Source organism: Phascolarctos cinereus, unplaced genomic scaffold (genome assembly GCF_003287225.1).
Source record: "Phascolarctos cinereus isolate Bilbo 61053 unplaced genomic scaffold, phaCin_HiC Scaffold_3;HRSCAF=262, whole genome shotgun sequence".
In the NCBI taxonomy this organism is placed as follows: domain Eukaryota; kingdom Metazoa; phylum Chordata; class Mammalia; order Diprotodontia; family Phascolarctidae; genus Phascolarctos; species Phascolarctos cinereus.
In genome coordinates this window covers 47,560,819-47,586,664 of record NW_027555736.1, presented here as the reverse complement: position 1 = coordinate 47,586,664, position 25,846 = coordinate 47,560,819, and the positions used below count along the sequence as shown (strand labels likewise).

Genomic DNA, 25,846 nt, shown 5'->3' with positions numbered 1-25,846 from the left:
TGGGAACAGACTGTGTTGGGGAGGAGGGTTTGATATTCTGTAGAATTAGTGAGAAGGGGGAGTGACCTCAAAATGGTGTTTTAGGAAGATGACTGCAGGATGGATCAGAAGAGGTGAGTCTGGAGGCAAGATAGCCAGTTAAGAGGCAACACCCCAAACTGAGGACTGGAGTTGGGATTGAAGTGATAACAGTAGTGGAAATAGAGGAAGGAAAATGCCTGCTGGTTCTCTTCTCTGATGCTGCACCATGTGGTGCAAAGAGCATTGGATTTAGAGGTAGAGGACCTGGGTCCCAACAAGACCTCTGATATTTACTGCGACCTTGAATAGATTATCTGACTGTTAAAACTCTCATTTCCTCAGTTAACATATCTTACATCTGTCCCCTTCTCTCGCTTACAGAGCTTTCAACCCCTTTTGCCTGGAAAATTTAAATAGCCTCTTAACTGACATACTTCCAATCTGTCTTCCACACAGCTGCCAACACAACATTCCTAAAGCCCAGGCATGTCATCCCTCCCCTACTCAGGAACCTTGAGGGCTGGCCTGTTGCCTTCAGGACAAAATAAAAACTCCTTTCTCAGGTTGGTATTTAAAGACCTTCACAATTTGGATCCTTTCAAGACAAATTTCCCAGAGAGAACTTGGAGGCAAGCAGTCCAATTCAACAGAGTCCTTAAAGTGCCTATGAGGTATAAGAAACTTGCTAATGGAGTAGCTATAGTAGTGATTGTTGTTTGTCCTGCATTTTTGAAGAAGACCAATGACATCATGGGATAATGTCTTGATGTATATGTGAACTGGACTTAAATGACACAGAGCTGCACAACCATCACTCTTATCCTCTCTTCCACAGTCAGTGAAGTCCAGTGCCCAGACAAGTTAGGATGACCACTGATGGGCTGGGATTCAATGAATGACCTTGGCTTCTACAATGTCTGACCAAGCTCTAAACACTCCATACTATCTACTTCATCGTAGGACACCCCTCCCCACCCCAACACACACACACACACACACACACACACACACACACAAAACCCCATGCAACAAAAGCCTAGGATAGTGAGAAAGGGGTAGTTTGACCCCTCCCCAGATGATTCTTTTGCCTCTTTGCCCAAGGAATCAACAACTCTAGTAGTTAGCAGTGCCTGGTATATAGTGGTGCTTAATAAATATAAATATAGTGGGTGCTTAATAAATGGTTATTGAATTGAATCATAGATCTAGAGCTGGAAGAGGCCTCAGAGGCCATTTATTCCAAAGCCCTCATTTTACAGATGAGTAAACTGAGTCCCAGGCAGATTAGCGACTAGCCCAAGGTTACACAGGTCTCGAGTGGCCTAGGACAAAAACCGGGCTCTCTGCCCTCAGCAGCCCTGGGCTCGAGGTCACGAGGACCTGCAGCAGCCCCTCCCTCCAAACGGAAGCCTCGCCCCCTCCGGCCTAGAGCGAGGCCCACCAGGAAGCCTGCGTCCCCCAGCGCTGATCTCGCGAGATCCCCGGCGACACCGACGCGAGACCTTTTCTCTACTCGCCCTCTCCCCCGCTCCCGCTCCTCTCTCCCATTCCCTCCCCTCCTCCGCTCTGGGCCTTCGAGCTACGCGAGAACCCGCGGACGGCGCCTCGATCCCCGGCTGGGCAAAGCGCGGCCCAGGCTGGGCCCCTCTCCTCGCTCCTTCCTTTCCTTTCCTTCCTTCCCCCTCGGCCTTTCTTCACGCCCTCCAGCCGACCGGCTTCAAACGGACCCGCGCTGTGGCCATCTCGGCCCCGCCCTCCCGAAGCGCACGTGCTCGCGGCCGTGCTCGTGCTCGAGCCTGCGCGCGGGTGACCCAGAAGAGGAGGAGGAGCCTCGAGCCCGAGTGAGCATGCGTACAACGTGTTCTTTAAGGGGAGGGCCGGGGGAAGCGGAGGGGTGGGTGGATGGATGCAAGGATAACTGGGAAGGGTGGGGGATGGGGAAGGGACGGGGACGTAGAAAACTGCAATTCCCAGCATGCAACGCGGAGCTTCCGGCTTCCGGCGTGAGGGACAGAGTGAGTGTCTACCCCGGCGTCTCTGCGGCCGGGCTCCTTCCGCGGGACGGGTGAGGGGACGGGCCCCGGGTGGGCTGGGTCCTGCGCTTTGGGATCCATCCTCCGCAGTGACACCGACGGCAGTCCCCACACTTCTCCACTCCCACTCCACTCGGCCTCCTGAGGCGCGGGCCCTGGGCCGGGCCTACCCCATGGGGAAGGCTTTGACCTCAAGCCTCAGGACAGATGATGGAGCTGGGCCGTGGAGGTCATCGGCTGACCCCAAACCCTCGGTATCCCGGAGGAGCCCGGCCCGGAGAGGGGCCGGAGAGCAAGGGGCCCTGGGCGCTTCGTCCGACCCCCGCCCAGTCCAGCCCCGAGGCCCATCCCCCTCCCCCCAGGAGAATGCTCCAGCCGCAGCCTTATCCTTCCCTGAGTCATCGTAATGATAAGACAAAGACTTTATGAACTAGGCGCTTTACCTAAAGCATTCCCGGCCTTTCAGTAAACTTCCGTTAAATTCAATCCAGTAAACACTTAGTAAAAGCCTACTACGTTGCCAGGCACATAATACAGGTGGAGAGTACAAGGATTGCCCCAATTATAGGTAGAAAATTGAGGTTCTGAAATGACTTTCCGAAAGTCACAGCAAATTAGTGCCACGTGTCCCAATTTTAAGCTCAGATCTTATCATTGGTTCTTTCCTGACTCCCTAGCAAAAAAAAAGGTGCAGGTCATGGAAATGATGTCATAATAATGATCAGATTAGGTAGGAAACTAGTGTGGCCACAAGGAATAGAAATCATCTAGATTTACTGTCCTGGTCTCAGAGTTAACCTCCTGTTCAGGGAGAGAAAGGAGTATTTATTGTTTCAGCCTCTGAGGATTGGTTGTTTGAGAGTTTGTTTTCTTTCAGGGAGGAAGAGAGAGCGAGAAAGAGAGAGGATGTCTCTCTCGGACTGGCACCTTGCAGTGAAACTGGCTGACCAGCCATTGGCCCCGAAATCCATTCTCCGGTTACCAGAGACAGAACTAGGCGAATATTCCTTGGGTGCCTATAGTATATCATTTTTGAAGCAGCTCATTGCTGGCAAACTGCAGGAGTCAGTCCCAGATCCAGAGCTGATTGGTGAGTCTCAATTTAAACCATCTGGTCCTATTCCAGAATTCTGAACATTTCAGATATGTCAAGGTGGACTAGTCATTCTATTTGTTGTTTCTTATGTCAGAAATGAGGTACTGCTACTTTGGGTAAACTGAATAGTTAGGAAATAGAACTAGGGATTACTTAGGACTTTTAAGACTCTCTAGAATATTTAAGTCTGGTGAATGAATCACAAAGTTGTATTGAGCTATCACATTGTTATCCCTCTCAGAAGAGTTTTTAAAGTGAAAGTCAGTGAGAAACTGTCTTCCCATTTCCCATGGTTGTGTTAAGAATATGTTGGGCCAGATGACCTGATATCCCTCTGTGATTCTATGATTCCACTCTGTGCCCAGTGTTTGTAACATCATCTGTCTGGATTTGTGCTCTTTTCAAGAGCCAAGGGTCCATGAAAGACTCCCCTCAGTCCAGTGGAACAAATCTTATACATACTGCCATTCATAATCGAAATATATTTATGAACAATGAGACCTACATACATGTGTCACTTTACAAACCTTGACACATAGATGCTGCTGCTACAATCATAGGAGTTGGAGCTGAGATTATTCCAATGCCTTCATTTTACAGATGAGGAAAGTGAAGCTCAGACAGGGTCAGTGACTTGTCCAGCATCACACAGGTAGAAAGCAGCAGAGCCAGAATTTAAACCGCACTTCTGATAATTCCAACTTCAAATCCAAATCCAGTGCCCTTTTCATGACAGTATGTTATTCCTTCTGATATCTTAGTTATAAATCAGTGAAAGCCTTTATAGTCAGAAAAATAAAATAGTCAACAAGCATAATACTTGAAGGACCAGGCATGTCAATTGACATGAACATTTTATTAACATTTCACTTTGAAATAGAAATTTTCATCCGTTTTCTCTTTTCCTTTGCCTTGTCAGAGGATGCAGCTTGTTTTGGAAGCATTCTTAAATTCCAGTCCTTCTAAGTGATAACAGCTGATCCTTCTTTTTCAGATCTAATCTACTGTGGTCGAAAGTTAAAGGATGACCAAACTCTTGATTTCTATGGCATTCAGCCTGGGTCCACAGTCCATGTTCTTCGGAAATCATGGCCCGAGCCAGATCAGAAAGCAGGTGAGAGGTAGTTTGGTGTTCACAGATGGCCAGACGAACTTTCAGAAATTTTATCTTGCAAGGGAAGGAACATGCTATGAGTTGATGGGTTGAGCCTAGAGACATCACTTAATGAGACTGTTAGAAGAGTTATCTGTTATTCACTTCTGAATTTCCCCTCACTGAGTAAGACAGTATTGACTTTGTCTCTTTCTGTAATGTCAGTTTGTTTCTGCATTTCTATCATTTCTGGCCTCGGGCAAGTATGCTCTTGACATTTCAAATCAATTTACAAGTTTTTAAGTGCTGGAGATACAAAGAAATTATAAATAAAAACAAAAAATATTCATGGTAATGATGGGGGTAGTGACTAGGGGAGAATTACCAGTATTTGGAGGGGGTCAGGACAGGTCCCCTGGAGGAGCTGGTACTTGTGCTGAGCTTGAGTGGACTTGGGGACTTGAGGAGGTGGCAGTGAGGAGGAAGGGCATTCTGGGCATGTGGAGCATCCTATACAGTGACATACTGGTTATGGGATGTCATGGATGGGGAACAGCAAGTGGAACTGATTTCTGATTTAGTGTCTTTGTGTCTTGCGCTTGCTGGAAAAAAAATATGGAACACGGTTTTGAACTCTCTTAACAGCTATGTTTTTTTTTTTTAAGCATTGATAAGCATGATCTGTTTACAGATTACGTCCATTAGGCGATGATTTGACTTTTAGGTACCATAGAACTAGAATATGTTGAGAATTTATTTACCTAAAGGTTAGAAAATCCTGGGCCTCAAGTTTTTTTGTCTAAAAACCAACACATTTTACCAGTACTTTTGACACTGTTTTGCAGTGCTAACCATGGTGCATGGTTATTAGCTTGAAGTTTATGTCTATTCATTCCTCTCACACGCAATTAATCAACACACATTCAGTGTTTTTATATACTTGTTTATTTTTACAAACATTATCTCTCAGACCCAATACCTTCCCCCTCAATTGAGCAGTAAAACAAAAAACAAAACCCCTCACGACAAACACACTGGTCTAGCAGAACAGATTCCTACATTGGCCATGTTCAAAAATCCATGTCTTATTTTGGATTTTAAGTCCGTCACATCTCTGGCAGAAAGTGGGTGGTATGATTCATCTTCAGTCCTCTGGACTGGTTAAAGATTGCATTAATCAGAGTTCCAAAGTCTTTAAAGTTGTTTTTCTTTATAGTGTTGCTGTGGTATAAATCGTCTCCTAGTTTGTCTCATTTAACTTTGTATCAGATCGTAGAGGTTTGCCCAGTTTCCTCAGAAAACTATCCATTTTGTCATTTCTTAGGGTACAATAATATTTCATTACATCCATATACCACAGTTTGTTTAGCCATTTTCCAATGTGTAGTTTCCAGTTTTTGATCATGAGGCCAAGATTGGCTATACATATTTTTGGTACATGTGGACCTTTTCCTCTTTTTTTTTTTATCTCTTTGGGGTATAGGCTGAATAATGGTATAATCGTGTCAAAGGGTACACATAGTTTAGTAACATTAGGGGCGTAGATCCAGTTTGTTCTGTAGGATGGCTGGGTTGCTTCAAATGTTCACCAGCAGCACATTCCTTAATGGGCCTGTTTTCCTTGAATTTCCTCCAACATTCAGCAAGCATGTAAGATACATGTACCACATGCTGGGTACTTTGCTGGATGATGGAGATACAAAAACAAGAAATGAAACAATCTGTATTCTAAGAGAGCTGACATTCTATCAGGACATGAGTATCCCCTTTTCACAAAGACATGTATGAAACAAAATTGAGTAAGCTGTGAAAACATTTTTGAACCTATAATCCTTGTCATATGTCCTTTCAAGAGACCATAGTAAAATATGACCCCCATCCTTTCTGGATTCTAGACCTCCACACCTTAAAAAAAAAATCTTTTTTTTAATGCAAGTGGAGCTCCTCATTTAGGAGGGGAAACAATCCCGTTGTGCACTTAGGTGCAAAAATGCTATCTTTTTTTGTCAAGTCCTCAAGAGCCAAAGGTCTAATAATGACTTTACTGATATTAAGTCTAGCGGGTAGAAAATTCCCCACCCTCTAAATTAGAAACATTGAAAAAGTAGAACCAGTGTTGTTTTTGTTATATTACTTAGAGCTTAGAAATGTCCATATTTGGGGATTGTTCCTGTGCCTGTCGCAGAGGAGGTGAAGCATCAGCAATTGAGAGTGTCGTCTGATATCGCTGTCCGATTTCTTGACATAACACCACCATGTACCAAATCTTACAGGTTTTTGCCACTAATGGTTCTTATGAGCTGCTAATAGATGACTGTTTTCCTAATTTATTCTTTAAAACAGGCATCTGCTTTGTTGGTGGGTGATGGGGAAATAACTCTGAGTTCCACACCTCCTTCCACTTTCTAGACTCAAACCATCTGTACAGAGGTCAAGAAGGGCCAAGAATCATGATGAGCATAGCTAGGACCATGTGGGGTTGTATGTAAGTGGGCAAGAACGTAACCAAGGATGAAACTGAGACCTTGAGGTATGATTGTTGGAACCCCAGCCCAGCCTGGGAGAAAGCAGGCCTGGGGAGAGAGGGAGCCCAGCATACTTCTCTGTCATCTCAACCAGGCCCTACCTTTCTCTGACCTTCCTCTCAAGTGAAAGACTGGACTGGATGTTCTTTGAGGCCCTGCTCTAAACTTGTGTGATCGTGCTTCTGTGTGGCTCTAATCTCTCTGTTGGAACATCTCATTCTTAGAGCCTGTGGACAAAGTGGCTGCCCAAAGGGAGTTCCGTGTCTTGCACACTGCCTTGCATAGCAGTCCTGCCTACCGAGATGCAGTGAGTATGAGGCGGGAGGCCCAAATCCACCGTTTCTTATCACCTGTTTGGTTACCAGGAATACAGGCCAGTGTGTGAAGGGGATTGTGAGATCTGTGGAATCCAGAAAAGCAACCAAGATGTCCTTGGGGTGTTCTTGGCATGTCTTTGAGCATTAGGAGATCCTTTGTGTTCCCATGAGAAGTCTGGGTACAGTTAGAGTCAGTGTGAATGACATGGTGCCAGTCTTGGTCTGTTGGAATGACTGTGTCTCCAAGGCCAAAACCCAGGTCTTCATTTTTTGCTTTGCTGTATTATTTTGACTGAAGAAATTGCCTCAGCTCTCTGGACCTATTTTTTAACCTGTATAATGGCACTAATCCTGCCTGCCAGATAGATTCAGCAGAATTAAATCTAAAGCTAAAGGCCTCCCCATATGTAAAGGGTTATAGAAATGGACAGTTCTAGCTGGCTGTGGGTCGAAAAGGAGTTCTAGTGTGCAGGAGGCTTTGTTCTTGGGCAGGTGTTCTCAGACATCCTATCACTAGAGAGGTATCGATTTGGGGGCAAGACCAGAGGGATCCACTGTGGTCAGACTGTCCTTATTGTTTCTTTCTCCTCCCTCCTCTTTTCACTTCTCTTAGAAAAAAATGGAAAGCTCTTGCTACAACCTGAGCTATTACCAGGGCTCTTGTTCAGATGAGATAATGTACTTTGTTGTAATAACTACTTTTAAAAGCCAGATTATTAAAAGGCTGTTCTCATGCAATGTGGTTCGTTGGTTGTTTTTGGATGTTGGTAACACTGAGCTGTCTTCTTCTCTTTGACAGGTCTTTAAGATGCTAGGGAACAAAGAATCCTTGGATCAGATCATCGTAGCCACCCCAGGCCTGAGCAATGATCCCATTGCACTGGGTAAGTGCTGTAAAGAACCTGAGGTAGTTGGGAGGATTGTTAGAGGTTTTTAAAATCTCTTTTGACTCTTTATCAGGGGACCAGAGTGTGGGTAGAATGGAACTTGGAGTTGGGAAGACCTGGGTTCATATGCTGTACATTAGACACATAACGAGTGATCCCAAGCACGAGTCACTGGGACTTTGTCAGCCTCAGTGTCCTCATTTCTCCCTTGGTGTATCATCAGCGTCGTCATTGTGATCACAGTGGTTATTGGAAGCTTTCATCTTCAGCCTCTCTCCAGTGGGTGACCTCACGTCTTTATTGAGTAGATAGAATCTGTCTGATTTTAGTGATCTTACTGTCTTCCCCCCCCATGTCTCAAAACTACTCTGACTTCTGTCCTCTCCTGTCCTTGTGTCTAGAGGATCAGGTGACATTCCTACCTGCCAAGGCTAACCACCCCCTTCCCTGCCCTCTGCTCTCCATTCCGCCTTCTTCAGGCTCCTTCTTTGCCTTGTTTCATTGATGGTCCCCATTGTTTATATCAACTTTCATATTTTCCTTGCTGTTGATGTCTTCTCTGCTTAGAAACCCACCAGGGGTCTCTCCTGCACAAAAGAGAGCCAGACTGCTTTCATGAGACCTCTTTGTCCCCTGGAGCTCTTGTCTTCTGTTTTCCCCTTCGCTTCAGTCAGTTAACAGGCGTTTATATAAAGAGTAGTGGGCACTTCTTCCTGTCCCTTATTCCTCACTACTTACTCTCCCCACCCCTGCAATTTGGCTTTAGTTAGTTCCTATTACTTTCCTAAAACTGCTCTTTGCAGGGTCACCGGTGACCACTTCATTTGCTAAATCCAGGGAGCTTTTTACAGTCCTTATCCTCCTTTATCTTTCTGTCACATTTGACACTCAATAACCCTTTCCTTCTTGGTATTTTCTCTTCTTTGTCTTCTATGACATTGTTCTCTCCTGGTATTTGTCTCACCTCTTTCTCATTTTTTAGGTATGCGTCTTTAATTTTTATTGATTTTTTTTCCATAACCCTCATTTCCAGATATATTCCTCCCCATTTCCCTGTCCAGAGAGCCTCCCCTTGTAAGAGAAAAAAAAATTGAAAAGCTTTCAAGCCATCAAAATGAATGCAACGAGGATAAGAAGAAAACTGTTTATTGGAAGAAAATATCTAAATATCTCTGATCAATATGTCTGATCTTGCTCTCTGATATCCAAGGTCTGATATCCAAGATACATAGGGAAATAACGCAAATATATAAGACCAAGAAACCATTCATCATTGGACAGGTAATCAAAGGATGTGAGCAGATAGTTTCTCAAAAGATAAATTCCAACCTATTAACAACAATATGAAAGAATATTCCAAATCACTAAATTAATAAGTGAAATGCAAATGAAAACAGCTGAGAAGTTGTACCCAGCAAACTGGTAAAGATGACACAAGATGGGAGTAGTCAGTATTGGTGGGGCTGTGGGAAGAACACTTTTTTTTTTTCCTTGCTAGGCAGTGGGGTTCAGTGACTTGCCCAGGTTCACACAGCTAGTGAGTGGTATGTGTCTGAAGTGGGATTTGAACTCAGGTCCTCCTGACTCCAGGGTGGGTGCTCTATCTACTGTGTCACCTAGCTGCTCCAAGAATGCATTCTTGTAGAGGTGATTCTTTTTAGGGCCTGGGTTGGACTGTTTTCCATGGTGAAGTTCTCTGATTCTCTGGAGCTTATTGGGGGCTCCAGTTATTGGAGAAGGCTTTCCCGAGGAGGTGGGATCCCATAATCAGACCTGGACATCATAGGGACATGACTCGACTTGATTACATCGTGATCTGGGCAGCACTCAGCACAAGGCCTTGCACAGAGGCAGTGCCCAATGTTTGTTTCTTGGTTTTTTTTTTTTAATATATATTTTATCCCCCCCACAATAACAAATAAAAACAATTTTTAACATTTGTTTTTTAAAATTTTGAGTTCGAAATTCTTTCCTTCCATCTTCCACCTCTCTCTACCCCCACCCCCCCCAAAAGACAATAAGCAATTTGATAGAGGTTATACATGGTAATTCAGTCAGCTTGAAAGCAGCTTCCTGACCGGGGTCAGGGGGAAATGGAGTCACAGATCCCTTCTGGAGCCATTTCTTGAAGTACAGGTTAGATTTGTTCTTGGCTGTTCCTGTACATGGCTGCCCATTTCCAGCTTACATGCTTTTATTTTACATAAGGTGGCCCCCATGTGATGGCAGTGCTCTCCTCCTCTCTCTTCTTGGAACCCGTCACTTCCTTTAAAGTTTATAGGCCATGTCCTGTAAGAGGAGTTTCTTGACTCTCGCAGTTGTTAGTGGTGTCCTCCTCTCCTTCCCCTAATCACTGGCCAATTTATTTTGTTCGATCCTCTATTTACTTACCTGAACACGTTGTGTCTCCCAGTAGAATGACGTCTTCTTGATGTCAGGACTACTTTATTGTTGTGTTTATGACCCAGTGCCTAGCATAGTGTCTGGCTCGTAGTAGGTGTGTACTAGGGGAAGGATGTCCTGTGGAGAGGAGCCCTGGTATGTCAAGGCCTCACAGACAGAGACTGGCCTTCTTGTGGGCTTCGCCTCAGTGTTACTGCATCCTGGGCCATCAGCAATTGTCCTGAATTTGTCCTTGCTACTGGATTTCTATGATGTTATTGGTCCTCTTTGAAAATGAGGGACAAATGATGATGGTGGCTACTCCGGCAGGAGGTTTTTTTATGTCTAGTAGGTGCTTAAGGACTGCCTGTTGAATTGAATAGGACTACATGCCTCCCAAGTTGTCTCTCTAGGATGTTTGGGGACCCTTTACCCTCAGAACCCTCTGAGGAACAGAGCCCACTGAAGCCCTGCAGCCTCTTCCTCCTCATGGTCTTGATTAGACCCTTACTCTCTGATGTATTTTCTGGGTCTCTTCCAGGGGTGCTTCAGGATAAGGACCTCTTCTCGGTCTTTGCTGATCCCAGCATGCTGGATACGTAAGTATGGTGGGGCGCATCCAGCCAGGCACTTGCCCCAAGTCCATTCTCTCCCATAGAGCCAAGTACAGAAAGGGCTGAAAACACCATTGAACTTCTAGGTACAGGCGGATGAGAAGAGCACAAGATTAAGAGTTGGAAGGGGCCTAGAGAATGTCAGAATCCTTTTGTTGCGACTAAGCAGGATCTTCAGAAGAACTGTAAAAGCTAGTTGATGCTGAAAGCTTATTTCTGGGAAAGTCATATAGATTCACTGGAAACGCTCTCAAGGAGGTAGGAGTAAGGGACAGCAAAGGAAGGGGTGCTAGGATAGCCTAGTGAGCCTTTCTGACCCCTCCATGGTGGTGAGGTGGCAAAGACAGGGCTTGGAGACAGGAAGACCTGAATTAAAATCCCTTCTGAGACACGAGCTGTGTGACCCTGGGCAGGTCACTTACCTTTGGTCTGCCTCAGTTACCTCAACTGTGAAGTAGATAATAGCATCTGCCTCCCAGAGTTGTTGTGGGGGTCAAATGAGGTACCATTTATGACATGCGTAGCACATCGTTGGCCCGATGTAAATGCTAGCTGCTGCTGCTGTTGTTATCATTATTGCCATCTGTAGGACTGACACCTTCAAACTAGGGTAAGTCCTGAGTCCCCTCCAAATGAGGCTGGAGGGGAAGAGAAAGGATACACATAGCTAGGATGTCTTTGGGCATCCTTGGCCTCAGTGATATTTGGGTCATCGCAGGAAAGGGAGGCAGACCAGAATGATTTAGGATTCCTTGGTCCACGTTTCAGGGCAGAGGTTTGGGGTTGTGGCCACCACAGGGTCATTGCTCCTAAGATGTTAAAGGGTGGCCAGGAGTTCTGCCTAGAGGGGGCTTATTACTTTGCTTATGGAGATCACCGGCAGGGAGACACCCATCAGCCAGTAAACTGGGAGTTTGTAGCCCAGTATGTGCTGAAGAGAAGAGTTTCCAAAAATTGGGAGTGGAGGCAAGTAGCAGAGGACACAATCAGAGAGTAGGCAGCTTGTTGCACAGTGCCTGGCACACAGCAGGTACTTAGTAAATGCTTGTTGTGGACTAGTTGATAAAAACAGGAGGTCAGAAAAAAGGTGGTTTTTTTTTCCCCCAAGGTACACGAAATGCCTATTTTAGCTGGTGGTGCAGTTGATAGAGTGCTGGGCCTACAGTTGGAAAGACTGATCTAGCCTCAGTCACTTTAGCTTTGTGACTCTGAGCAGATCATTTAAATCTCTGTTTGCCTTAGTTTACTTAGCTGTAAAATGGGGACAATAATAGTATCTTTCTCTCAGAGTGGTTATGAGGTTTAAATGTGACAGTATTTGTAAAGTGCTTAGTACAATGCCTGGCACGTAGTAAGCACTATATAAATGCTGCTTATTCTTTTTCCTTCCTACTTTATAGATGAAGAGACTGAGGCCTGGGTCAAGTTAATGCCTCGCCCAAGGCCACACAAACTCTTGTCTTTTCCAAGTGCTAGTGGACTCTTCCAGCCCAAGCTAGCATCATATATACTGGCTTGTGGTGACTAAGCAGTTAAAAGCTACTAAAGCCAGAGGTTTGTGGTGGAGCTAAGACCACCCATAACCACCAAAAGGTTGAGTGGGCCACTCTAGTTTGGCATTGTCTGTGATGAGGGGATTGAGAGTGGGATGTGACTGCCAAAGGTTCCTCCACTCAGGGGGTATGGGATGGGCCAGGACTGGGTGTGAGCCCAGTAGGCAACAGATGCTTAAAGCAAGGTAGACCATGCATGTCCTTAGCCTCTTGTAGGCAGATCTCTTAGGAGAGGCTTAATTAATCAGCACACGTAACGTATGCCCGTTAATCCAGTTCTGTGCCAGGCACTGTGGGGGAGATACAGAGAAGTACAAGACAGCCCCTGCCCTCAGTATTTGAGAGCAGATGCTTCATTTGGCGAGGGCAGCTCCTGTTTAGACCAAGAGGCAGCAGGTGCGTATCATGTGACACCAGGAAGTGCTAGGAGAGAGCCGAGGAAGGAGAAGAAGGGCATCTTGAGCTGGAGCCTGAAGGATGAGTAGAGTTCAGAGGAGCAGAGAGGGTAGACTGTTCCAGGGACAGGGCACCGAATGAACAAAAGCTGTCTCTGCTCTCTACAGTGTGTTCATGAAACAGTGTGGGAGGCACCCTGTCTAGGCATCTGTGGGAGGGAGGAGTTCTTCCCTTTGAAAAGGAGAAAAGCACCAGGCAGGTGCCCTCGTCTTCTGCCTTTGGAGAAAAAAAAAGGGGGAGGGAAGAAAATGCCATTACATCCTGTTAGACCTTCTCTCTCCCCCTGGAAAAGGAGAAACAGCATCTCATGGAGCTTGAGGCTCCTCCTTTCTGGGGAGAGGGGGAAGGCCCTCCCACCAACTCTCCAGCCTGGTCCCCTTCCTCATCGAATTTCAGCTCCTCTACAGGCCAGACCCCTAGAGACAATGAAAACCTCCATCCCAGTGAATTTGAGTCTCTGTCTGTCATCATTAAAACCGTATTCTCTGTCCCCCGCTGCCTGTCTGTTATTCCCATTTCCCTCTTCCACCTTACAGAGTCACACTCTAAAGCTGCCCATCCCTTCTACTGAGCTCTCTGCAATGCTTGCTTCATAGGCAGAAGACTTGCTTTCATCTAAAATCTCCTTTCCCACTCCTTCCATCTTCTGGTTCTTACTGACACCTGGTTGCCTCCTGGCCACCCTTTTTCTGCATGGGCTGCATTTTCACTCCTTTCGCCCTGGTCGAGGTTGGGGAGTTTGGCTGTTCTCTGCTCCCCAGTGACACTTGCAGGTTTTCTCTCTATAGCCATTACTCAGGAGCCTTTCCTCCTCTGGGATTCACTCAATTCATACCTGCCACCCAGTCAATTTCTAGTAACTGCTATCTACCAGGGTATTTCATAGTGAGGACAGTGCCTGGCCTATGATATCGCTCCCTTCTTCAACTCTTGCCTTCATAGTCAGGCACTTGGACATACATATTGATACTCCCTCAGACACCCTGTCGTCACAGTCAGTCACTTTACTTGTTTCCCATGACCTACTCTTCTTTACCACAGTGACACCGGAGATGGTCATGACCTTGATGTTGCCATCACCCACAAATGCACCACTTTGTGAACCTTGAAATTCCCTTATTTGATCTCAATCTATTGTGATTGCACCTCTCCCTCCCAGCCCCAAACCTTGTTCTTCATCCTTACTGTGCCCTCCTATCTCTTAAAACCTCATGTCTTTCCCAGGCTATCACCCCTGTACTAGCAACACTCTCCTTGCTTCTCCATAGAGACCATTTGGTAAACCAGTTCAACTCACCTTTCCAAGCCTCAGTCTTGGAGCACTCCCGTCATCCGTTGCCTTTGCCCCTACGTGCGTGCTGCTGAATGGATTTGGAGAAAACATGACAATGTACTGACTAGGTCTACTACAGATTGGTTTCATAACATCGGCTCTTCCAAACCTTTTCTTTCTCTCCTTGTCTGCTGATTGCTCCTGTCTCCCCCAGCCTCAAAAATCTCTCCATCCCCCTGGCTGTTGTCCTGCATCTCTTCTTTTTGTGGCTAGACTCCTCGACAGCACTGACTGTACTGGGTATCCACACTTCTTTTCTTTTGCTCAAAATTTTTAACTCGATACAGTCTGGCTTCTGTTACTAATGATCTCTTTAAAACTTTCCATATATCCTGGCCTTTTCTCAGGCCTCATCCTTGACCTTTCTGCAGTCTTTGATACTGTCAGTCATCCTCTTCTCAATACTGGCTTCTCTCAGGGTTTCTGTGGCATTATTTTATCTGGGTTCTCTTCCTTCCTGTCTGACAGCCACTAATGTGGGTGCCCCACAGGACTCTGTTGTGGGTCCTCCTGTCTTCTCTATGTACTATTTCATTTGTTACCAGCTCCCATTAGTTATCTCTGTAGTGATGCTTCTGAAATCTGTTTATCCAGCCCTAACCTTTCTCTTAATGTTCAGTCTCACATCTCCAGTGCCACATTAGATGTCTCAAACTGAATGTCTGATAGACCTCTTAAACTCAATACGTCCAGAACTGAACGAATTATCATTTATCCCAAATCTTTTCCCCTTTTTAACTTCCCCATGCTGTCCTCCCAGTCACCCAGACTCACAACTTGGGTGTCTTCCTCAGTTCCTCATTTTCTCATACCTCCTACATCTACTCTGTTGCCAAGTCCTATTGATATTTTTCTTCATATCATCTTTTGCATATGCCCCCTTCTCTCCTTTGACACTGCCACCTCCTTGGTGCAGACCCCCATCTCCTCCCACCTGGATTGTGGTAACAGCCTGATGGTTGGTCTTCCTACTTCAAGTGTTTGCCTATTCCAATCCAACCTCCACTCACCTGTCAAATTGATCTCCCTAAAGAGCAGGTCTGACCATGTTGTCCCTCCAACCCCCACCCCTTTCAGTAAACACCATTGACTCCTCATAGGATCAGATATAAAATTCTCTGTTTGGCATTCAGAGTCCTTTACACTCTACCTCCCCAGGCTTTTTACACCTCCTACTGGACTCTGGGATCCAGAGACACCAGCCTCCTTGCCGTTTCTTGCACAAGATGCCTCATTTCCATATTCTAGACATTTCCTTTAACTGGCCCTCTGTGCCTGGAATGCTCTCCCTCCACATGGCTGCCTCCAGGCTTCTTTCAAGTCTCAACCAAAATCTCTGTACACAAGAAGGTGATGGTTTCCTGATTGTCCTTAACGCTAATGCCTTCCCTCTATTGACTATTTCCAGTTTATCCTATAATAGCTTGTTTGTGCGTAGCTGTTGTTTGCATGTTGTCTTTCCCATGGGACAGATCTTTGAGAGCAGGGACTATCTTTTGCCTTCCTTTGTATCCATAGTACCTAGCACAGTGCTTGGCACATAGTAGGTGTGGCTGACTGACAGACGTCTCTTTCAGTATTGGCTTCTTTTGTGGTGAGGTGTGGTTCAAGGAAGTTTCATACTATGTTTTATACTAATAGAAAACTCTCCCATTGTAGTAGAGGAAGAGGGAGGATGATGAACCTGACAAACATGCCTAAAGCTCCAGGGTGACAAATGGTTTAAAGGGTTCCTGCCTGGATTGGGCACAGGCACCGCCTGTCTTGGACTTATCTTTGGCCAAGGACTCAAGTCACTTATCTGCTGGAGCTTTGCTGCCTCGGCCCGCCACCCTTTCTGCCCCTAGGTCACCTGAGTCTCTCTTGGTGTCCTTACCCCAGGCTGGTCCCAGCTCATCCTGCTCTAGTCAATGCCATCATCCTGGTTCTGCACTCAGTGGCGGGCAGCACTCCACTCCCAGTGGCAGAGACCTCCTCTCGAAGCCTGCCGTCTAGTTCCTACAGGGACATGCCAGGTGAGCAAGCTGCCTTTTGGGAAATCAGAAGCCTTACACAGTTAATGGTGCAGGGACTGACATCCCTCAGGGGTTCTGATATTGCTGGGGACGGGGGAGTGGTTATTGGGAACGCTCAGCTTGAGTCAGTGAAATGCATCTGTCCCGTAATTTTCCAGAGACAGAGAGTGAAGTATAAATTTGTTAGAGAGTAACTTAAAATGAATTTTGGACCTGAGTCTGTGGCTCTCTGCTGTTCTTACTGAAATCTGTTCTCCCCTGGACCAGGTGGCTTCTTGTTTGAAGGACTTTCTGATGATGAAGACGACTTTCATCCAGTAAGTTATCTTGAGTACCTGCTGTTAGGTACAGTGGCTCATTGTGGGAGAAAGCCCTTCACAGAGGGGTGGGGTTTCCCTTTGAGCCCCCCAGATGAGTGTGGCCTCTTTTATTGTCACTACTCTGTGGCTCCTCTGGTCCTTTTCCTTTTCCTGGCTTCAGTAGATTGAGTTGTTGCCTTTGTGCCTAGGGAGACCTTTGGAGCTGCCTTTGAATTAGGGGCTGTCTCTTGTGGCTTTTGCCACAATTGGGATCTCCCCCAAGAAATTTGCCCAGCTCACCCACAGGCCCTTCTTTTCTCTGCCAGAGCACAAGGTCCACGCCCTCCAGCAGCACGTCTAGCTCACGCCCAGCATCTCTGGGGTACAGTGGAGCAGCTGGCCCTCGGCCCATCACGCAGAGCGAGCTGGCCACAGCCCTGGCCCTGGCCAGCACCCCGGAGAGCAGCTCTCACACCCCTACCCCTGGCACCCAGGTAAGGGCAGAAGGGCAGGTGCAAGGAAAGTGGAGCTCCACTGGGCAGGCCTGCTGTGTGTCCCTTTGCTGATGCCAGTAGCTGTGGCTCGATGGAGATGCCGGGCTCTCCAACAAGGTTCCATAACGTTGGCACATTGTTCCTACTGCTCACACGTGAGCAGCTCACCCTGCTTTAGTGCCTGAGAATCTTAAGAAAATCGCACTCCCAGAATGCTCTTGTGCTTTCTCCAGCTTTTTAAAATGGAGTTAAGGAATCCTAAAGTTGGAAGGAACCTCTGCTCTTGGGATCCCCTCTGCGCCATCTTTGACAGAGAGTTACTTAGCCTGTGCTCGGATGCTGCTCGTGACAGCTCCTTATTGCTCATGCAGCTCCTAAAGCCTGTGTGCCTAGGGCAGCTCGGCAGGGAGCCTCTTAGTCGCTTTCTCCTCACTGAGAAGGGAAGTGATTAACTCCAGGTGGGAGTCTGCCCCCAAGAGGACACACAGGCGTGGGGAGGGCTGCTCAGGCAGAGAGATTGGGAGAAGCCTTCTCACCCAGGTGGAGAGCCCTCTGGGTAACTTGCTTTGGAGCAAAGATACGTGCCTACCCTGTTGGGGAGCAGGGGGACGATGGAGCAGATAATAGTCCTAGTAGGTGAGTTGGGGGTTGGGGAAGAAGGTTTACTGGGGAAGCAGATGAACTTTGAGATTCTACAAGGGGGCCATTGACAACTGATTTGCTTCCAGGGCCACTCCTCAGGTACCTCACCAATGTCCACCAGTGTCCAGTCAGGTACCCCCATTACTAATGATCTCTTCAGCCAGGCCCTCCAGCATGCCCTGCAGGCCTCGGGTCAGCCAAACCTCCAGGTGAGTCCCTCAGCTCTGGTGAGCTTTCAGTGGGTGCACCTGTCATGGAACCTCAGAGTGGGAAAGGAGCTTAGTGATGATGGAGTCAGAGCCTTAGCTGCCGCACAGATTCCATCTGCAGTGTCCCCAGCCTCTGGGGGGCAGACGACTCCTCTCTTTCAGAGCATCTCAGAACGTGAACTTTGGTGTCCTGGTCCTGGTTTTACCCTCTGGGATCACACATCATTAATCTAATCTCTTTTCACCTAAGAGTCTTTCATGTATTTGTTTCCTTTAAGTCTTTTCTTCTTTGGGATAAAGATCCCTAATTCTTTTAGCTGTTCCTATTATATCATGTTTTTAGTCTCTTTATTATCTTGATCATCCTCCCCCAGATGTGCTCATCCAAATGGGAGGCATAATCGTTTGCTGTAGCCTGACTGGTGGATACATCTCTCGGGTGCTGTTGCCTTTCTTGTTCAGGATACCATAGCATTCTTGACACCGTGCAGCTCAAGATCATTTTGGCTTTTTTGCCAGTCAAAATACACTCTTTCATGGCACTACTTTTTATTTTAAATTAATTTATTTTGATTATCAACAATCACTTCCGTAAGCTTTTGAGTTTTAAATTTCTCTCTCCCTCCTTCCTCACCTCCTTCCCCAAGACAGCGCACAATCTGATATAGGCTATACATTATACATTCTTATTAAACATAGTTTCACATTAGTGATGTTGTAAGGAAGAATTAGAACCAATTGGAGGAACCACCAGGAAGAGGAAACAAAACACAACAGAAGGAAAAAAATAGCAAATAATATGCTTCAACCTGAATTCAAACTCCATAGTTCTTTCTTTGGATGTGGATAGCATTTTCCATCATGAGGCCTTTGAAGATGTCTTAGATCATTGTATTGCTGAGAAGGGTCAAGTCTATCAATATTAGTACCCAACTGATTATGTTATTCCCTTCTTGAGCCAAATCTAATGACAGTAAGGTTTAAACAATGCTCATCTCCCTCTCTTCTTTCCCTCTGCTGTAATAGGTTTTTGTGCCTTTTCCTGTAATGTAATTTACCCTTGTCTGCCTTCTCCTTTTCTTTTCTCTCAGTACATTTTCTTAGATCAGATTAATCCACTTACTGGGATTTAACCCCTTGATTAGATTTTTTTTTATCATTACATCAAAGTCAACTTATACCGTTCCCCCTTTATGTATACTCCTTTAATATGGTGTAATAACAATACGGTGCTCAAGGGTTACAAGTGTCATCTTCCCTTGTAGGGATGTAAACAGTTTGCCCTTATTAATACATGTTGTTTTTTTCTGTCCAGTTTACCTCTTTATGTCTTTCTTGAGTCTTGTATTTGAAGATCAAATTTTCTGTTGAGCTTTGGTCTTTTTATCAGAAAGGTTTGGAAGTCCCCTATTTTGATGAATATCCATCTCCTCCCCTGAAAGATCATGCTCATTTTCGTTAGGTAGTTGATCCTTGGTTGTAATCCACGCTCCTTTGCCTTATGGAATATCGTATTCCACACCCTATGGTCTTTTAATGTAGAAGCTGCAAGGTCCTGTGTAATCCTGACTGTGGTTCCATGATATTTAAATTGTTTCTTTCTGGCTGCTTGCAGTATTTTCTCTTTGACCTGGTAATTTTGGAATTTGGCTACTATATTCATTGGCGTTTTCAATTTGAGATCTCTTTCAGGAGGTGATCAGGGGATTCTTTCTATGGCTATTTTACTCTCTGGTTCTAGGACCTCAGGGCAGTTTTACTTTATGATTTCTGAAAAATACTGTCCAGGCTCTCTTTTTCATTATGATTTTCAGGTAGACCAATAATTTTTAAATTGTCTCTCCTGGATCGATTTTCCAGGTCAGTTGTTTTACCAGTGAGGTATTTTACATTTTCATCTTTTTTTTATTCTTCTGTTTTTGTTTGACTGATTCTTGCTCTCTCATAGAGTCGTTAGCTTTCATTTGCCCAATTTTTTTAACAAATTGTTTTCTTCTATTAGATTTTGTACCTCCTTGCCCATTTGGCCAATTGTATTTTTTAGGAACTTGTTTTCTTCAGTGTACTTTTTTTCCCAGTTGGCCAATTGTATTTTTTTAAGGATTTGTTTTCTTTAGTGTACTTTTTTACCATTTGGCCAATTGTATTTTTTAAGGACTTGTTTTCTACAGTTAATTTTTGTCCTTCCTTTTCCAAGCTATTGACTCTCTCTTGCATACCTCTCATTTCTTTTCCCATTTTTTCTTCTGCCTCTCTCATTTGACTTTTAAAGTCCTTCTTGAGCTCTTCCAAGGCTTTTTGGGCTGCAGACCACTTCATATCCCATTTGAGGTTCCAGATGTGGGTTTGTTGACAGTGTTATTCTCTTCAGAATTTCTGCCTTGATCTTCACTCTTCCCATAATAAGAATCTATCATGCGTTTCCTTTCGCTCATGGTATTTGCTTATTTCCTGACCTTTAAAGAGATTGAGCTCTCCTGCTGGGGAGCAGAGGGCACTGACCCAAGCTTCTTGTGTTGGGAGTGTGGGGTCTGGTCACTGGCTTTTGTGCTGGGGCCTCCAGTGTTGGCAGTTGGAGGCTGTAGGGTTCTGGCAGCTCACCTGGTGTTGGGCTGGAATCAGCACCACTGGAACTCTAGGGGTAGGATTGGGTAGTGGGGCTTGTGAGATTTCCTGTTTACCCGGGCCTTTCCTTTCTTTTTGCTTTCTTCAGCAACTTTCAGATGGATGTTGCAGGATGTTTATCTGCCTGGGCCACCTCGGAGCGCTGCTTCCCTTAGTTTTGCTGAGGCACTTGGAGAGCCAGGTGCTGTAGAATGCTGAGTCACCTGGTGGTTTTCTGAGCTGGTTTCCACCAGTTCCCCTGCCCTCACTGAGGCACTCGGGGGTCCAGGTGTTGGTGTTTACCTGCTCCACCACCTGGTGTACTGAAGCGGGGCTTTCTGCTGGCTTGCTGGGATACTACTCCCCTTCCCCCAGGGCAAGAGAGGCCTTTCCCGATAATCCCTCAAGCTACCTGGGCTACTGGACTGCTGCACCCCATCTTTCTTCTGGTTCAGCTGTTCCAGGGTTTTTCCTGGGGCAATATATTCTGGGCTTTCAGAGTTTAATAAAGGAAGGTGACAGTGACTTACTTCTCACTCCTCCATCTTGGCTCACAGAAGTCCATAGCACTACATTTTAAAGAGAGACTTTGGCACATCTGGGTTCAACCAGTTATAAATCCATGTAATCATGCTGTCCTCAGCTTTCGCTTTTGTCCATAATAAGATCACGTAAGGCTGCCATGTTCTGTGCTGAAGTTTAGGTGTGCGCCATCCGTAGTGGCATCCCCTTTATTTCCCAAGTCTGGTCACTCCGTCACAGAAGGAGATGAAGTTAGTGTGCCATGATTGGTCTTAGTGGCCCTCTGATGGTTCCTTGTGATCATGAAGAATCCACCCCCTCTCCCTTTTGAAATGTGGGCAGGTCATTTATCTGCTTTTTCCCCTGTTTATCTCTGATCCTTAAGGATTGCCAGCATTCGGAGTCCATGTGATCTCAACTGGAAGTTCTTCAGACCAAGAGACATGAGTTTGGCCAGAGCAGCTCCATGTTCTCTTGCTGTCTTTGGTTTCAGTTCCCTCTTCAAAGGTTTTAATGGCTTTCTTTTGTTTTTTTGGTATCTACCTTTTTCAGTATATCCCTTTCCTCTCCTCCTCCCAGAGAAGCATCCCTTACAATAAAGAATAAAAAAGATGAAAAAAAAAGTTCCACAAAACGAACATATCAAACCATTTTGCCATGATGTACAGCATTGCACACCCCAGCTCTACACCTTTGCAGAGAGGCCGGTCTGTGAGGAGATGCTTGTTCCTGGCTCTGCATTGGAGCCAGACCTGATCAGTGTGGCTTTGCAACATTTACTTTTTGTTATTGAATTGCTAGGTTGTTATCGAGGTGGTGTTCTTCTTTCCATTTCTGCTGCTGTGGTCACTGAATACATTGTTTTCCTGGTTCTGCTTTCTTTGTATTTCACTTCCTCAGCCATATTTGTTCAACACCTTTCAACTAAAGAGTATTTCTGTTGACAAAAGGTAGAATCAGAATAGGTATTGAGTAATTTTGCTTTCTTTCTGTTGTTGATTAATATAAATCGCCCCTTAAAGCAATGGGCTTGGTGTTCTTATTACCCTTAGTATAGATTTAAAATAAAACGAAACCAACTGTTAGGCATATACTCCAGTAAAGGTGTGTATGTGCATTGCCAGCTCCCACCCCTTACCACAAGTCATGGTAGCAGAAAACTAGAAATAAAATAGATGCCTGTTGACTTGGGGAATGGATAAACAAATTGTGTATAATACGTTATTTTTTTGGGGGGGGCAGTTGGGGTTAAGTGACTTGCCCAGGGTCACACAGCTAGTAAGTGTCACGTTTGGTCTGAGGCTGGATTTGAACTCAGGTCCTCCTGACTTCAGGTCCGGTGTCCTATCCACTGCACCACCTAGCTGCCTCTGGATAACACATTAAAAGGAATATTATTAGACCAAAAGAAATAAAGAGTGAAGTCAGAAGAGCTGAGAAGATAGCGTACACAATGACCGCAACAGTGTAAATGGAAAGAACCAGTAACCGAAATTGAATATAGTGACTGAGCTTGTCACTATAAATAGAGAAAAAAATGAGGAAATGTGTGAAGAAGGTGGGTGAGGGTCATGGCACATGCTCTCTGCATATACCCTCAAACTCCACGTATTTTTGATTAGTTTTGCAGAACTGGGGGAAGGAGGAGAATGGCTGGGTGAGGGGGGGATCCTTCCTTCCCATTTGTTTTGAGAGGCAACTCTTAGTGGAGGGGAAGAAAATTGGAGATGGTATAAAAACAGAAGTTATCAATTTAAAATGTTATTAAAACTAAACAAAATCCCTAAATTGTCATCCTTGGTTTTCCCAAAGGCATTTTGGTCCCTCCTTGTCTTTTATGTTCTTTCTTGTAATTTAAAGCTCTTGGCAGCTTGGCCCCTTCCTGCCTTTCTGATCTCTTTTAGCTTTCTTCTCCTCTACGTGTTCTCCAGTCCTATGGTTATGGCTGCCTTGCTGTTTTTTACCATTGTTCCCCACCTCCCACCTTTGCACAACTTTTCCGCATGCCTGGGACCGTCTCCCTCTGCTCCTGCCTCTTGGCATTCCTGGTCTCCTTTAAGACTCCACAGACACTGGCTCTTCCCCTGGGTGGGAGAGCTCCCTCCCCTCCAAGCCACCTTTTTTCCTATTGTGTGTATTTTGTGTTTGTCTCCTTTCTTAGAATGTAAGCTGCTTGAGGGCATGGACTGTTGTGTTTTTGCCTCTGCATCTCCAGTCCTGTGCATACTGCCTGGCACATTGGAGATGTTTAATACATGCTTATCGATTCGATCTGTTCCTCGGTCATATGCCTCTACTTCCATTTTCAGAGATGTATCCTTTTAAAATCTGACTCTGTTGGACTTTCCTAAGATGTCTTCTCTGTCTTCATTGGGGTCATTTGCATTTTTATCATTAGAAATTCATTCTTGAGAAGCCTCCATATTTTCTTTTAGATTTTTTTGAAAGCCATGAAATCCTAATTGTTTTTTCTTTGAACTTTTAAAAAATCTGTTTCATTCTAGAGAACATAGTGATTGCTGACATTTCTGACCTTGGTGGTTGTGAATTCTAACATGTCTTTCTTTGTTTCTTTCGTGTTCCCATTGATTTCATTTCACCAACTTTGTTGGTTAGAATTAAGTCTAGAGCAGCTGTCATATTACTTCCTCTTCCTTTCAAGAGATTAGTTTGTCAGCAAGACACATAAAGAATTTGCCAAAAGCTCAGTTTTTAGCAAAATATGGTTTCCAGTGGATATCTAGATTGTTGAAAAGCCCTCTTGACATCTGGAATGTCTCCCTCTCCCATCCTCTTTCCATTTTTCCAAGTCCAGTTCTGATGGCCACTCCTCTGCCAAGCCTTCCCCTTAAGTCAAATGTAATTTCTCCATAGCACTCTGTACCTTGTCTAGATCCATACCACATTCTCATTTCTGTTAAAGCTTTGTTGTGTTCTCTCTTATCAGCTCTTTGCAGGCAGGAGTAGTTCCATCACATTTGTTATCCTCAGTGCTTAATGCAGTCATGCTTAATAAAAGTCAGCTTGTTTACAATGGTTAATTATCTTGTCTTCCCACAGAGCCAGTGGCAGCCCCAGCTACAGCAACTCCGAGACATGGGCATCCATGATGATGAGCTGAGCCTCCGAGCCCTCCAGGCAACTGGGGGGGACATCCAGGCAGCCCTGGAGCTTATCTTTGCTGGAGGGGCTCCTTGACCCCTGTCTGAGGCTGTAGTGCATGGGCCAGTCGGGATGCTGTAAAGATAAGATGATTGTAAGGGTCCTGGGACCAACATATTTCCCCAATACACTTTATGTGGAAACTGCTTGCATGTTGTGAAGGCTCCCTAGTCAGTCAGGGTCGGGGAATGTGACACGAAGCAGGAGTGATCTGCCTGGTCCTGCCACCCTCGATAGATAATGGGACGTTGGCATTGATTCTGGAGAGTTTTGGACTCAAGCCCCCACAGTATCATGGGCCAGTTCTGTGGGCCTGAGGAGTCCAGCTCTACAGGGCCCATTCTCTGTTTATGGGAAGGGGATCACCCCAGAGGTATTCAGGGCTGAAGTATCTGAGGCATCCGTCCCCTGAGAGGACCACCTGGCCCTGGGCCCAACAGTGGGGAACAGGGGTTCCCCTTTACTTAACAAAATTTTTTTAAAATTCTGTAACTACTTGGAAATCCCATAGTCAGGAATTCCCTGTTCACCCTAGGAAGTTAGTACAGAATCATAACTTTGAGATGTTCTAGTTCCATTCATGAGTTGCCTGTGGGATTTGAGGGAGAGAAGATTGGAGTAGGACATCCCCAGGTCTCCCTTTCCCATGAAGGGTTCAGAATTTGGCAGCTGTTCATCCCCTCTAGTACTTCCCTCCCTTCTGTGCCCTGGTCCACTCTGGGGCCTTTCTGTGTCCCACCCTGAGACACAAGCCTGAGGGCACGAGGCTTAGAGGCAGGAGACGGAATTACAGAACCTGGATTTGACCATGGGCAAGTGATGCCACCCCCCTGAACACGAATCACCTCATCTGGAAAACAACCAGTAATCCCTACAGTGTCTGCCCCAAAAGTGCCCTCCACGTAAGGAGCTATTACGGTTCACAATAAGGGTAGCTGGCTCTTTGTGAGGGGTGGCCCAGCAAACAGGAAGCCCCTGGGATAGTGAATGCCTGCTGGCTTAGGCACGGTGTCCTTTGAGGAGCCTTTTCCTCAAGGTATGTCCAGTCTAAACGGGGAGGCAAGGCAAGGCACAGTTACAGAACGTGGTAATGAAGTAGAAAGGTCCCCTTCAGAGGCACAGAGTCAAGTCCAGTGTCTCCCTGTACAGGTGGCTCTTCTACAGCATCCCCAGTGAGCGGCCATTCATTTAGCATTTTCTTGAAGATTTCCCAAGGTGGGCCCTCCTACTTTGGGCCAGCTTAATTTGAGGAGATTTCCACCAAAATCTGCCTCCTTGAAACCACCCATTTGTTCTTAGTTCTGCTGTCTGGACCAAGCAAGACAGGTTCTTCATGACAGCCCTTCACATGTGAAAATAGCTTGTGCCCCCTCCATGGTATTCTGTAAACTAAAAGTCCTGCAGTCCTTCAATACATCCTGCCTAGGCTTGCTGCTCCCCTTTGGGCTATGCTCCATTGGCCTACCAGATTTTCCTGGTTCTTGGTTTCCTGCATGATTTGTAAAGGGGAGGGCCAAGAAAACTCTTTTTGTCTGTCCTATGTGGTTTACTTGGGCATGGTATGTTAATTAAAGGAAATCTATAACTCA

The 25,846-nt window shown here is 45.6% G+C and overlaps 1 protein-coding gene across 5 annotated transcripts; it reads left to right on the top strand.

The window, feature by feature from the left end:
- The first annotated feature begins 1,497 nt into the window (after nt 1-1,497).
- On the top strand, nt 1,498-25,846 carry UBL7 (ubiquitin like 7). Of its 5 annotated transcripts, none has more exons than XM_020994583.2 (11): nt 1,498-1,862; nt 2,932-3,144; nt 4,145-4,264; nt 6,993-7,075; nt 7,885-7,969; nt 10,896-10,953; nt 16,192-16,325; nt 16,593-16,642; nt 16,951-17,118; nt 17,847-17,969; nt 24,156-25,846. In XM_020994583.2, exons 2-11 carry the CDS (start codon nt 2,961-2,963, stop codon nt 24,291-24,293), a joined length of 1,143 nt encoding a protein of 380 aa, XP_020850242.1. In that variant the 5' UTR covers nt 1,498-1,862; nt 2,932-2,960; the 3' UTR covers nt 24,294-25,846. The 5 variants fall into 5 exon arrangements, with proteins under 5 accessions (XP_020850242.1, XP_020850243.1, XP_078006929.1 ...); XM_078150803.1 differs by lacking the exons at nt 1,498-1,862; nt 24,156-25,846 and adding exons at nt 1,904-2,036; nt 20,683-21,098; XM_020994581.2 differs by lacking the exon at nt 1,498-1,862 and adding an exon at nt 1,907-2,036.